This window comes from Bolinopsis microptera, chromosome 13, assembly GCF_026151205.1.
Source record: "Bolinopsis microptera isolate Bmic1 chromosome 13, MBARI_Bmic_1.0, whole genome shotgun sequence".
In the NCBI taxonomy this organism is placed as follows: domain Eukaryota; kingdom Metazoa; phylum Ctenophora; class Tentaculata; order Lobata; family Bolinopsidae; genus Bolinopsis; species Bolinopsis microptera.
The window spans coordinates 4,058,595-4,073,840 of NC_087084.1; the positions used below are offsets into that span (position 1 = coordinate 4,058,595).

The 15,246-nt window shown below is 38.4% G+C and overlaps 1 protein-coding gene across 2 annotated transcripts; it reads right to left on the reverse strand.

Moving 5' to 3' along the window:
- Nucleotides 1-6,353: 6,353 nt before the first annotated feature.
- On the reverse strand, nt 6,354-10,018 carry LOC134825134 (uncharacterized). Of its 2 annotated transcripts, none has more exons than XM_063837276.1 (4): nt 9,919-10,018; nt 7,683-9,626; nt 7,342-7,516; nt 6,354-7,116 (listed from the first exon to the last, which is right to left on the reverse strand). In XM_063837276.1, exons 2-4 carry the CDS (start codon nt 7,905-7,907, stop codon nt 6,569-6,571), a joined length of 948 nt encoding a protein of 315 aa, XP_063693346.1. In that variant the 5' UTR covers nt 7,908-9,626; nt 9,919-10,018; the 3' UTR covers nt 6,354-6,568. The 2 variants fall into 2 exon arrangements, with proteins under 2 accessions (XP_063693346.1, XP_063693347.1); XM_063837277.1 differs by lacking the exon at nt 9,919-10,018 and having other exon boundaries at nt 7,683-9,085; nt 9,281-9,315.
- Nucleotides 10,019-15,246: the final 5,228 nt, after the last annotated feature.

Here is a 15,246-nt window from a genome sequence, read left to right on the forward strand (position 1 = left end):
CTGTATCTTTAAAAGTAAACGAGATACAGATTAGCTTTTATGGATATCTCATTTTTGCTATGAACTGTGGAGTGACCTAGTGTGCTGAATGGCACCAAAATCGACAAACTTTAAAACTCGTCGTCACTAATGGGTTAATCCCTGGTTCAAGATTTGTTGGTCAACCAGTGTATAGTGCTTTAAGGAAATCCTCCTCTGTTTATGTTGTTCTGTTAGTAAAACAAAGTATTTTTTTAGTAAAACAAAGTATTTTATTTATTAGCAGTGCAATCAATTCATATGATATAATTATAAGAATATAATAGTATGTCACGCCTATTTAACTGTTAAGTTCGAGTAGTCGTGCTATGGCTAAATTTAACTAGGACCAGTGGTGTCGATTAACATTTAAAAGGTGATTCTAAGTGACACAAATGGAAAATTTTAAGAAAAGACGGATTAAAACACAGATCCAAGGACAAGGAGACCCCACTGCAGGACCATACATGCTATTGGCTTGTGCATGGCCCAAAAGGTTCCAGTTGTCCAGGAAACTGTACGTAGCTGGTCAACTAGTTTTGAATTCAGACTAGGCTTGATGAGTTCTGGGGTTTCTAGAGGTAAGATTTGATGGTGCCAGGTTTGTTCAGGCGGACATGGAAATTATGCGAGGAATATATAGGTATATAAAAATCATATCAATATAAAAATAGATCCAAAAATAGATCCAAAGATTCACACGGCAGTCAGGGAACTTCCAGACAGGATGCTTTTGAAACAGGTATAATTAGCGCTTTTGTAATTAGTTGTATGCAAGGGATGGGATGCTGATTGACTAAGCTGGTTCAATGCCCCAGCTATTTAGGGGGAGCCACTCAATTTCACGCCCAGGTGTTGTCAATTGCTGGGTTTCAAGTAAGAGCTTTTTGATACGGCTCTTGATAATTGAGATGGGGGAGGAAAGGTCGGAAAATTTACTAGAGCCAGGGACCATGACATTGTTTTCATTAGGAGTGCATTTGTCGAATATTTTATCAACCAAACTGTTCCATATAGTCGTACCTTTGAAGACAAAATTGTGTTTAGAAATTTCAAGTTTGTGTCGGGGGACCCGCATAGTTTGGCTACATGCTCTGGAACTTGTTTGGAATAAACTTGTCAGAGAGATAGGTTGATGCAGTTTCAAGATTTTAAACAGTTCAGTGGATATATGTTGGGTGTACAGGTTGTGGATTGACATGATTTTCTCGGTATTGAATATTGGCTTAGTGTTTTCCAAAGCAAAGCTCCTTTTTGCGATGTGTTCACTGTATGGTCTTGCACGTGCACATGTTTCATAATATTCTGCCCGGTCAAAGCTTGGTTTGCTTCCAAATAGAAGGCGTACACATCTTTTTTGGATGGAGAACAGTTTAGATAGTCTATAAGGTGTGACACCACCCCAGCTACTGATACAGTAGCTCATATGAGACTTGAATAAGGAGTCATACAGGTTATGGTACTCTGTTTCTGGAATAAACTTCATAATACGTTTAATTATAGCTATACTTGTAGTTAGTTTACTTTTTATGTTATCTAGTTGGGGTTCCCAGGATAGTTCATGGTCTATGATAACACCAAGGAATCTCACTTTATCTACTCGTGTAAGCGTGTTGCCTGATAACGTGAGTGAGTTCTCAGAGCCATATTCACGAGCACGTGCACAGGACGAGTACCGGCCAGGTCTGAATAACATGTAGACCGATTTGCTTTGGTTAATGTGCAGCAAGTTAGATTCCATATAGTCATTTACAGATTCAAGTACTTTATTAGCATTCAAATAGGCTTCTTGTTCAGTTTTTCCAGCAACAAATATGTTCGTGTCATCTGCAAACAGTATGAAGTGTCCAAGTTTACTAGAGTTGGTAATGTCATTGATGTAGAGTAAGAAGAGGAGAGGGCCTAGAACTGATCACTGTGGTACCCCATATTCAATTTTGCAGTGATCAGAGTGTGTATTTTGGAAATCAACATACTGCTGTCGGTTACACAAATAGCTTTCAATTAGGTCAAGACAGGGCCCTCTTATGCCATAGTGTTCAAGTTTGACAAGTAATTTTCTGTGGTCGATTGTGTCAAACGCTTTGCTTAAGTCAATGAATATGCCAATTACATGATTCTTACTTTCTAGGTTTTTAAGAATGTGGTCAATGGAGTAATTGACGGCATGTGCCGTTGAGTGGTTGGATCTGAATCCAAACTGTTTATCGTATATGACCATATGTGAAGTAAAGAAGCTATATAGTCGGCAGTAAATTACTTTTTCAAATATCTTACCAAAGATAGGTAGAATGGATATAGGCCTGTAGTTATCAAACAGCTGTGGGTCTCCTTTCTTAAATACGGGGGTGACCTTACCTATTTTGAGAATTTTTGGAAATAGACCCTCCTTCATGAATGAGTTTAGGAAACCAGCTAGGTGCCTAGAGATTGAAGTGCAACATTTCTTAAGAACAGCTATTGATATGTCACTAGCCTTGTCACCCTGGAAGGTTTTAACAATTTTTTCGATTTCCTCAGAATCACAGGGGTTTAAGAACATACTGTTGGTAACTCTTTTGTTAAAGTAGTTCTTATAATTAATTCAGAGGTAATAGCTGAAAAAACGTGATGGGTATCTGGCGACCCGGACGAGTAGGTCATATGGGACCATAGCTGTATCTTTAAAAGTAAACGAGATACAGATTAGCTTTTACGGATATCTCATTTTTGCTATGAACTGTGGAGTGACCTAGTGTGCTGAATGGCACCAAAATCGACAAACTTTAAAACTCGTCGTCCCTAATGGGTTAATCCCTGGTTCAAGATTTGTTGGTCAACCAGTGTATAGTGCTTTAAGGAAATCCTCCTCTGTTTATGTTGTTCTGTTGTTTCTCATAACAGTTGCTTGGTTCCGATTCATATCACATTTCTGACAAATTCTCTAACACTGTAGTTAAAACTGTCTCTATCGAGCTTTCTTGATGTGACAAACCCAAGAGGAGTTTTGCCTCTATCACGAGAGGAATGTACGAATGATTTAACCATGTTGGACAATTAGCGGGTCGACTCATGATACGTTGTTTTTATGTCTTCATGAGCACTATCAATCTTAATATTCTTCATTGAATTATTTCGAGGAAACTGCAGTTTAATGCCATCATTACTGACTCGATTTCGCAATGAACATCAGCTAACTCTTATCATGTATGACCGATTACAGAATTAGACAAAGGGAAACACAAAATTCATATCACATGCATAGCAATAATGTTTTTGTTATTCGCTTTAATTATTAATTAACGATAAAACGTTACTCAAGTAGCAACAGCCAAACAACAACAACACTGAACCAGGCCATCGGCCAGACAATTATTGTATAAAGAGTCCTTTTTTGAGCGCTCGATTTATCAAACGCGGAATTCGTACTTTGGATGCACTCAAAATTTTAAATATCAGACTTATGACTCCGTTTAATTTTTTTAGTAAAGAATATTCAAACAATATACACATAATATAGCAATGACCCTATATGAAAATTCTGTAAAAATGGTACAAATTTAAAAACTGAGGTAAAAATAAAGCCCTTTGTAATAAAATATATAAAATCCACTAAATCACATCACAACAAAAATTAAAAGCAGTTTAGACCCCCATCCAACAAGCACTTCATGACCTTTTAGGGTTTAAGAGTGTTGATCAGGTTAAGGTCCAAATCACTTATTGCCGTGGGTGGAAGGGTTCTGGAACCTCTGTACCCCCTGATAGAGAATATACAGGTTCTAGATCAAAACGCAGTCTGCGTCTGACAAATGACATCACATCACAATACCGTTGGCCTTTCTTTAGGCTGATCTTTTCTGCAAGATGTTTTAGAAACTGCGAAGCCTCAGTTGCCATTCCTCCTGTAGTACTGAACACTTGATTCACGATGTCAATCCTTCGCAGCTCGGTGAGGCACACTGGTGCTAGGTAGGCTTGGGATTTTTGCACATCTGCCAATATTTTCGCAGCAAATTGGAAATAAAAGATATACCTTTTGCCGTCATGACAATAATCTGCGTTTTGAAATTGAATACCATTAACCTATTTTAATTAACAATTAAAAATTGTGTGTTTTCCTCCCAAATTAGCGTGACGTCACGTTATTGGAGCGTATATTGGAGCAGCCATCTGTAAGCCATTCAAGTTAAATGTCTCAATATAACCCAATTATTCTGCAGAATCGTGCTCGTATATTACTAGACCTTGAGGGCCTCGAGGTATGTAACATACGAACGTAGTTGAGTTAATTAGTTGTGTAACTATATGATATAAGAATAGTACACTGTTGAAGTGTTGAGTGTACACATCTTGATCTAGCAATCTGCATTAATTCTTGTTGGAATTACGTGAACGTAAATGCCAGAGAAACAAAAGTTTACAACCACAAAAATTGTACAACTATGATAAGATGTTGGTAATGATGAATGAGGAGAAGGAGAAGGAGATGGAGAAGGAGAATCATATAAAATTGTTGTTATTCTTTAGCCGACACATGAACACAAAGTTAAAATTATCAACGGCTTGCTAGTTATGAAATATAAATAAATCGTACGCGTAATTGGTAATCAGTTTCAATCCCGGCCTCACGGCCGATGCACGAAACACGCGGTATCAGAAACGTATTCGTAAACGGATGAAAGGCGACCATGTTATATCAGTTCTGTATAGCTATAAGTATAACTATAAGTGTTACTGAGAGTGAGACTGAGAGACGTGCACCGGCGCAATCTGCCGGCGCATCCACGGAATGTTGACCCAGACCGCTGCCGCGATATAAAAAACCGCGGTCATTGATGTATTGGCCGTCATATCAACAAATACAGCTGTTAGTGTTGACGATAAATTAGTTCTTCAATGTAGAGTGATATTAAAAATCGATTCATATACAATATACATTGTCATTAGTGTCTCGGTACCGCGACAATTGACCCCGCGACAATTGACCCCCCCCCCCCCCCCCCCGACAATAATTGACCCCCTATGTGATTACACTGGGGTCAACTGTCGCGAAATTTAGGGTTACATACGACAATTGACCCCCCAACAATTGACCCCACGACAATTGACTCTCCGACAATTGACCCCCTATGTAATTGCACTGGGGTCAATTGTCGCGAAATCTAGGGCTTAGTTCGACATTTGACCCCCCGAAAATTTACCCCGGACAATTGACCCCCATGTACAATTTGAATTACACCGGCCGGTTCAATTGATCAGGTCAGGGTCAGGGTCGGGGTCGGGGTCGGGGTCGGGGTCGGGGTCGGGGTCGGGGTCGGGGTCGGGGTCGGGGTCGGGGTCGGGGTCGGGGTCGGGGTCGGGGTCGGGGTCGGGGTCGGGGTCGGGGTCGGGGTCGGGGTCGGGGTCGGGGTCGGGGTCGGGGTACGGTTAGAGTTAGGGTTAGGGTTAAAGTTAGGGTTCCGGTTAGGGTTAAAAATAGGGTTAGGGTTAATTGTATTAAATTTATTATTGTCGGGGGGTCAATTGTCGGAAGGTCAGTTGTCGGGGGGTCAATTGTCGGGGGGGGGGTCAATTGTCGTGGGTCAATTGTCAGGGGTCAATTGTCGGGGGTCAATTGTCGGGGGTCAATTGTCGGGGGTCAATTGTCGTGGGTCAATTGTCGGGGGTCAATTGTCGTGGGTCAATTGTCAGGCGGGGTCAATTGTAGGGTTACTGGGCCGCGCTCAGCCTGTCATTCCGCCGAATCTCTATTCTGTTTATGAACATAATAGCCTGAGGTCCCCAGGTAATTGTAGGGGGTCAATTGTCGGGGGTCAATTGTCGCCCACCCAGTTTCACAAACAAATTAGTATTATATTACTATTAGTAATAGTACTGACGCTAGCTGACGCTAGCTCATGATAAAAAATTAACAATTTCCTTTAGCATTTTCCTTTCTAAAAATACATCACATTAATGCTAGCTGATAAGCACTTATACTTACATAATTAGAGTTTTAGGTTAGGATTAATTTAAAGGCACAATAACGGTTGCACCGCGTCACTCCCAATGCGAAGGTAATTTAATCCTAAACTCCTATTAGGCCGGGTATAGGCCAAAAACAGTCGATTTTGCGTATCAAAACAAAATTGCTCAAATCCCCTATTATGTGATCGGGTGATTAATGGAATTAGTGACCGAAAATTCATGGATTTAGGTTCGTTTTTTATCAATACCATTATTGATTATATTCAGACTCCAAACATCACACTCAGAGACGTTTCATTTTCCTTTTTTACATAAAATTTATTACATTTACTGGGCGGCGCTCAGCCTGTCATTCCGCCGAATCTTTTACGGTTATGAACATAATAGCCTGGGGTCCCCAGGTAAGATACTTATAGTACAATAAAATGTGTACTAACTGCAGTTGGCATGTTTTCATAATATATTTTTAAAGCGCAGCTACTATAATATGCTATAGTAGTACTATTACTTCTGTTTATGTTATTGATAAAGCAAGGAAAGAAGCTGATTATAAATATGAAATATTGAAATGAGACATTAGTAAAATGAAAATAGCCATGACTCAAAGAAATTTGGAAAAGTCGTCTTTAAATCGCTTCACTGTCACTTTTGCCGACATCTCCTCTCGCGCTCCCACAGTAGACAGTGCCATTCTTAATTGAGACTCATCAGTCCGCCGTCTCTTCACACTCTGATGTGTTGTTGCTACACCCCTCTCGCAACTCTGGGAATGACATTCAAATTCCGCAGTCACTCTACATTCTACAATCTGGTCCATTTCTTCAGCCCTCATGTGGGCTAACACGGGAGGAATTGTTATCTCCTGGGACTTAGTTGGGCCTTGGTAATTGAGGGTGTAGACAGCGAACGATCCTCTCTCTGGAGGGTTGTAAGGTCCACTTAACTTCTCAAACTTGATTCTGGCCATCGTGCAGTAATCCTTAGCATCGAAATCGATTAGTGGGAGGTGGAATTCACGAATCTTTATTTTTTTAGGTAGCTCGTAAAGCTCCTTCCGGCGTCTTTCCTCCTCTTTTCGCCATTCTTTGATGTTTAACAAACGACGTAGAATATTTCGTCCCTTTTGGCGAATTTCTCTGTCTTGGTCTCCTGAAAATAAAATTCTCAAATTTGGTCACAACATTTGTGAACGATACCTTACTGTCACCAAAATGTAAAACAACTAAGTATAGGTTACCCTAAGCCAAAGTTAGCTACATACAATTAAGTGACAGTTAAGTTTACAATTCTTGCATTTGATAATTGATATTTGTATCATTACCTGTGCCTATTTCAAGCGTTACTCATTAATAAAGTTATAAATACTTCACTCACCACACATGGCTATCATTATATTCTCAGGGTGAGCAAACCAAGCATTATTTTGAATACACTTATTTGCCACCTTCCGCTCATCTACCGTGCAAAACGTTTTGACAAGCTGTATCTCGTCGAACAAGTGCTTTGCACCATCAATGATGGTGTTCTTGTACTTTACAGCGGAGTACATCTGAAATTATCCCAATTTTGATATATTACTCGAATAGTATAGAATATCAATATAGTAGTGACAATCACCTTAAATGTTAATTTACATTGCGGTAAATTGATAAGTCCAAATCACCATTACATCGTCATTTGTCAATGATTGTTAAAATATCTGATATTATAGATACCTTGAAATAAACTTTTATTATAAAGATAGATAATCTCTCAAGGATAATCTCTACATAGGTTCCCAAATTATCCGGTGGTGAGCAATAAAGTCTTAAAATGCGTGATGCGAGCGTTAACCAGCGAGCCTGGTTAACGGGCCCTATCGTTGAGTCTTTCACACCACTGATGTCTCCTTTCGAAATTCCAAGTATCAGTTTGTAAAGCAGTCGCCTATCGGTAGACATCTTTTTCACTACCTAAATAAAGGATTCAGTAAGTTTCAGAACGACTGAGCTTTATTATTATTCAACAAACAAGTCTCTTTATTACATAAACAAAATACCCTTTGCTGCACGTTAAATCTCACAGTTGAAAAGTCACACTGTCACAGTTCGTTCTTTCGTCATCGTGTCCATCACATCAGAAAATATCATTTAGGTTTAAACCTATACCATTAACATACCTCTTCATCTAGCACTTGGAAGTTCATTTCAATCTTTTTAAATTTCTTTATTTTTAATTTCCAAACATCGGTTTGAATAAGCTGTCCAATGACACCACCGTACGCCCCACAACCTGAGGATGAGAGAATAGTGAAATATCAGCTTAACAATTTCAGCGCCCATAGTTTTAGCTAAGTTGCACTTTCGTGTGCCACGACAGTGCCATTGGTATCCAGATGTATGACCGACAATATTATATATATACTGCTAAAACATCAAACAAACCTTTTGCCTTTCCGTCGTAATAGAAGAAAATAGCTCGGAGTACCAATTCAACGTGATGGAGTAGACATATACTACGTTGTAAGGCTCTTCCCAGAAACTCCTCAAGATAATGAAAGGCCCCATTCTGGAATAGCAGCAATTTAAAAAAATTAACATAAGATTTATAGACCAACCATGACTACCAATGTGACCACTTACCAAATGTACTTTAGCCACATAAACTTAACTATATTCATGTTTCACACAGTGAAAATTTAAAAAAACGTGATTTTTACTTACAAATGGACCAGAGTTTGAAGCGGTGGCATCTCCTCCAACACAAATCAGCGCTTCGGATTGGATCTTGTGATCCTCTAGAAACTTTAACACTTGAGCAGCAACATCTCTACCTATCAAAAATCAAAATTAATTTGTCATATTGGCGGGTGAGTCATAGCTGTGCTTACAAAAACCACGCACAGCTCTCAAGTAACAGCAGGAGTAAGTTTAGCTTCGTCAACTTGAAGTAAAAGTGATATGTAACTTAGAATACAACAAATGCGTGTTTTAATTAATACCTGTTCCACTGGTTGAGCAGAAACCGACAAACTTCTTCTCCGGTTGCAGGACTATCGTGTAGAAATCCACAGTAGTGTTAATCACCTTGCGATCTTTATCTTTACAAATCTTACTTTTCTTTCCGTCAAAAAAGAGTCCTTAATAGAAGTATTAAATTTGGTTAGAAAAATAGCTAATGTTATATTCGCCACAATTCGCTGCAATCCGAAAGAAGCTTCGACATCAAGTGCCAACGATTTTATGACAAATTTAATGCACTATACTTATTCAAGCCAAATATTTAACTAGTTTTTCAACTAGAGCTAATATAATATATGATTTATCATATCTACCTCTCATATTCAACTTCGAAAGAGCTAAAACTCGCTCAATACCATCTTTCCGTATAGCAGATTCTACCATGCTCCTTGTAACTACAGGTCTGGGTCCTTCAATACCAACTGTGTTATACAAAATATTAGAAACTGCAGTCATTATTCTGGCATTGTCTTCAGACCCCGCTGCAGATCGTGCCAGCTCAGCTCCCATCTGCTCTAGTGGCAATTTCAGAAAATTCGACACATTGACTGTGGGTTTCTTCTCGCCAACTTTTGAATTAACTGGACAATAGTCGGGGTCTGCAGCTTTGTTATCAGGTATCGAGTGACAGCTACTCATCGTTCTCTCGTCAAAAAATGGCTGAAATAACAAGCGTATTAGTAACAATCTGTCCTTTGTTAGAATCTTACTTTTATTGCCCAAGCCCTGAATGAATTTCATCTCTATCATTCCGATAAGTACTTAGAGTTAGTCCAATTTAAATTTACTAGATATCGTTCTTTAAATTTAAAAATGGTCTAAACACTTAACTTCCTACATATTTTCATTGACTATAAATAGCTTTGTCTCAGTATGCCTTGTTGTACTCAGCAATTATAGAATTAGACATAGTTCTCATACTAATTCTTATTAAAATTTTATAAGTTCGTACTGGTTGGGAAGTGTCTGTTGTCAGAAGAGATGGCGTTGTGTTCTGTGAGCCTGATGCTTGCTCATCGTCCTCAACAATTCGAATACTGGCTGATGCTCGTACGGGAAAATCAAATACTGGCTGCCGTTCCAATACTGATCTTTGTCCCTTTGGGAAGATCTGAAACTCTTCGAGAAGGGTCTTGTTAAAGTCATCCTTATTCTTCTGTTTGGACTTTGGGTTCAATTTTCGTCGTTTCCCATCGATACGCTCTAACCGACTGAAAAGTTTAAATTTGAAGATCAAATTTATTGATGTTGTCATGTATCAGACTCGTATCTCATTAAATTACTATAAGCGAAATCAGTTTACAAACAATAAATAAAATACTTACTCGACGATGTAGACTGTGCGTCGTTTTAATTCGGCGGGCTGAAGGTCTGAAAGAACAACACCAGCAAATGTCAAAATATCTACAGCAACAGCTCGATAAATATCAGTGACTTTCCATTGTATTCCTTCGGCAGATGCCTTTTTCATGTGATAAGCTAAACTACTGAATGCATCCTTTATTAAAAGAGGTCGTCCTTCAACGGAAAGAATATCAAAGGGTTCGACAAACTGATCGAGCTTCATTTTTACAAATGAAGCTGCTTAGAAAATCCCGTGGTTTCATGTTTTCGTAACTTGCGGTCATTTGAACGCGTTGTTATAACGATCTCTAGATAATTTGGTCTACGATTAACTTATGAAGTTGGAGGTAACGTTGTTAAAACTTTGCAAGACTGCCCAAGATTGAGTAGCGGTAAAGTTTTGATTGATAAAATGAGAACAAGTTACCACAGCAAATATATGCTGTCCTCGTATCTTGCGGTCGATTAAACGCTCGGTTCATGGTCCAGCTTCCCAAAACGATTTGGGCTATGATTGCCCTGAAACTCAATTGGTCAGAGATGAAAGTGTTAAAACTGCTCAAGAAAATTTGAAACATTCTAAAAACTGCTCTAATGCTCACAATTGAGTAGCGGCTCGGCGAAAGTTTTGTTTAATATGATAACAACAAGTTACAACAGCAATTAGTATACTGTTCAGGTTCTCGTATCTTGCGGTTAATTGAACTTGGCCAATAGTTTTCAAACGATTTGTAATGATAATTGCTCTGAATTTCCCCATGGAGATCGTCTTAAATGCTATATTCTGTGACATGATTGCAAGGTACGACGTATAGCGTTCACATGACAAACCTCAGTCCTCACGTCAAATTGATAGCTACAATAGTACATCATAGCAAAACAACTGAACATTACACGTGAAACTTGTTACTGCCATGTGATACCTGCGGGAATGTTATCGAAACGCCTATGCGCTGACGACAGTGCAACGAGAGGGCCGCGAGAGTGCCACGACAGCCGTGACAATACCATCGGGATTAGGATGTATGACTGAATCATGAGCATGAATAATTATCTCCCTGACAAAAATGTCCGATAAGCTAAGATATATATCGGAATCCACAACATATATGTATCATAAATTAGTTTTAAACTAATTACAACACTACAAATCTATTACCAATTACATTTATTGGGAATTATGTAATGTAACGTGACGGAAATATTATAAACGGGCATATCAGCTGTTCAAGCCCAGGATGCACCACATGAAGAATTCGTTGTTACTTTGTTTGAAAAGTATTAATATAGTAATATATATCAACGTATACTTTGACGTGTTACTGTGACATGTTACTTTATCGGACGTATCGGAAACCATTCAGGACAGGGTTCTTTGAGCCTTGTTTGCGTCCAGGGATAAGCTGAAGATTGGTTGCCATTGTGGATTGCGATAACTGATCTCCATACCGCTCTCCTATATAAGCAATATGTATTGCAGGCTGTGATGTGATCGACAGTTGTGATGTGATCAACAGCTTGTTACAGCTTGTTAGTGTACACTGTACGGCTAGCACGATCCTGTCCTCAAATAGTTTAATCGTCAATCACGTATCGATGGATCATGATACCTCAATAGATTACGTCAGCATTATTTATTTATATTTACAGAACTGATAACATGGTCGCCTTCCATCCGTTTACGAATACGTTTTTGACGCTGCCTGTTTCGTGCATCGGTTGCGAGGCCGAGATCGAAACTGATTACGCGTACGATTTATTTATATTTCATAACTAGCAAGCCGCTGATAATTTTAACTTTGTGTTCATGTGTCGGCTAGAGAAAAACAACAATTTTAGATCTCTTTCTCCTTCTCCTCATTCATCATTACCAACATCTTATCATAGTTGTACAATTTTTGTGGTTGTAAACTTTTGTTTCTCTGGCATTTGATCGTTCACGTAATTCCAACAAGAATTAATGCAGATTGCTAGATGTGTACTGCACTCATCACTTCAACAGTGTACTATTCTTATATCATAATATATATAGTTACACAACTAATTAACTCAACTACGTTCGTATGTTACATACCTCGAGGCCCTCAAGGTCTAGTAATATACGAGCACGATTCTGCAGAATAATTGGGTTATATTGAGACATTTAACTTGAATGGCTTACAGATGGCTGCTCCAATATACGCTCCAATAACGTGACGTCACGCTAATTTGGGAGGAAAACACACAATTTTTAATTGTTAATTAAAATAGGTTAATGGTATTCAATTTCAAAACGCAGATTATTGTCATGACGGCAAAAGGTATATCTTTTATTTCCAATTTGCTGCGAAAATATTGGCAGATGTGCAAAAATCCCAAGCCTACCTAACTGGTGCATTTCGCCGATCTATTGTGGTTGCGAGAAGAATTATTTGATGCGCGGCGCGACCCAGTAGTGCATCGCGCTACAAACTGAACACCAGTGGCGTGAAGGTAGCCTTTTCAACATTGAGGACTCTGTCATTGTACTCACGTTTTTGACTCCGTTTAATACACATTGTATAAAAACATTACAACAGGCTTTCTCTCCGCTTACAACGTGTATCAAGACTTTGTGTACGATTTACATGCGAAACAATAATTATATTTGTGGGTATAAATACTTCATGATTGATTATGGATGTATTAATTGCACATGCGAGAGATAATTTTTGGCACAAAACTATTAAAAAATTTCAGGAGCGCCGCGCACATTTTCTTCGATTGTAATTTTGATCGAAGTATGAAAATCGAGCGCTGAAGCAATTACTGTGATATTCAATACGAGTACGATATAATTTTGTAATGTGGTATTGTTGTATTTTAAATTTTGTCTGCCTCTGTTTGATTATTGTTTCGATGTGCAATTTGATTATTAACTATGTTTTCATTTATGTTTTTATTGTTTAAGTATGTGGTGTCCTCAATCATACTAATTCCTATCGTTTTTACTGTATTATTTGTCTCTCACAAGTCGTTTTTGTTTGTCATACTTTTTATCTTCACCATAAGGAAAGCAAAATTTGGCCGGCCTTTGGTAAATGATCATGTCTCTCACATTGGCTAAACGCGAAACTGGATCAATCCCCAACATCAGAGACATGATCATTTTCATTATCGTGATTGGTTGATCAACCAAATCGGTTTTCGTAGATCCTCTACAGCTATACACTGTCGGCGATGTAAAATTGCTCTATGCTGAATGAACCATTTTGATCATTCAATATAATCACCTAGCTTTTCTTTAAATCCTGAAAGTCCACTATATTATTAGATTATTATCATTACAATTCTCAATGATATCATCCGATTTTTTTGCAATCAGTAACATCCTTTCACAACCACATGTGTATTCTTGTTAACTTATAGCAGGAAATATTAACAATAAAACACATTTCACCTGCTTCGCATTTCACCTGCAGACAGACGCAGACTGCGTTTTGATCTACTCAGAACCTGTATAATCTCTATCAGGGGGTACAGAGGTACCAGAACCCTTCCACCCACGGCAATAAGTGATTTGGACCTTAACCTGATCAACACTTTTAAACCCTAAAAGGTCATGGAGTGCTTGTTGGATGGGGGGTCTAAACTACTTATTGTTGTGATGTGATTTAGTGGATTTTACATATATTATTACAAAGGGTTTTATTTTTACCTCAGTTTTTAAATTTGTACCATTTTTACAGAATTTTTATAGTTATAATTATTTTTATATAGGGTCATTGCTATATTATGTGTATATTGTTTGAATATTTTCACCTGCTTTAGAAGATTAATTGTTGATTTAGCACATTCTGAACAGTTTTGTTCTAAGTCAAATCACAGATTTTTTCCATTTCCCCTTTTGTAAAAAGGCAATAGTGAAAGGTTACAAAAAAACGTGGATTTTGGAGATAGCGGAGGCGGGTCTGAATATGGTGTCATTCCTTTCTTTCGTTCGTTAGTTACCATGACAACTTACCGTGCACGCGCGCGAGGATTGCTTGCGGAGATGTGGTGTATAGCTAGCCTGTGGTCAATGCGCGGCGCGATTTTAATGTATACTATGTAATGTATAGTATTAGGTAATAAGCCCAATTTGTGCGTGGCGTTATAGCACGCGTAGTGTACTGATGTGTTTCAATATCATTATTATGAAGTGAGCTGATTTATGAGCTTATTATAACCATTGACACAAAGGCCACAATCTTTCGCCAGCTCTCCAATATCCACCATGAAGCTGCATTTTATATCCTTGAACTACACAATATAAACTAAAGTATGTTTTAGTGTAGACTTTTTGTCACAACAAGACTGCAACCTATAGTAACAACTATCATAAACAGAACCCCTAATGTCTACTAAAAAATTTCTTCTAGTCCTTATATGAGCCTTGTCTCTAAAAACCTAACTGAACTAGCGTTTCGGTGTGTGCAAAAGCTTTTGGCACGCGCATTCCTTGCCCCGTTAGTTACCTGTCCTTCTAAACCCAAACTAGCAGTCAAGGACAAAAAGTCATGTAATACACCAAATGGGCATTATATTTTATGAATTGTTTTACATCTTTTATTCTGTAAAATGTGCTAAAATTAAATTTCTTGTTTCATTGAAAATTTCTTGTTTCATTGATTAGAGCTTATAATACCTTCCGGGAATTATATCCACTAAAAGTCTCCGACACTGAGAGCTGATAATTTGCCGATATATCCCGCAAGGGAAGCCAAGGTATTATCAGCATAGACCTCAGACTGGCTGGCGGCAAGTTGTAAAACAAATAACACTGGCGTTCTATATATTAGACACTATATTGTATCATGCGCACGTATCGGATTACACCCCTTCCAATTCGGAACCGGAAAATATTATAATACATAATAGCTTGGTAATTTCGTGCCCGCGCGTTCCCTCCAGCAAGCTGTCGGGAATTATCGCGCTC

Coding starts and splice junctions, on each gene's coding strand:
- LOC134825134 (XM_063837276.1), bottom strand. CDS start 7,907: ATGTCTACCGATAGGCGACTGCTTTACAAACTGATACTTGGAATTTCG. Junction 7,517..7,682: donor TAATAAAAGTTTATTTCAAG/GTATCTATAATA, acceptor GGATAATTTCAG/ATGTACTCCGCTGTAAAGTA. Junction 7,117..7,341: donor TATAATGATAGCCATGTGTG/GTGAGTGAAGTA, acceptor TTTTATTTTCAG/GAGACCAAGACAGAGAAATT.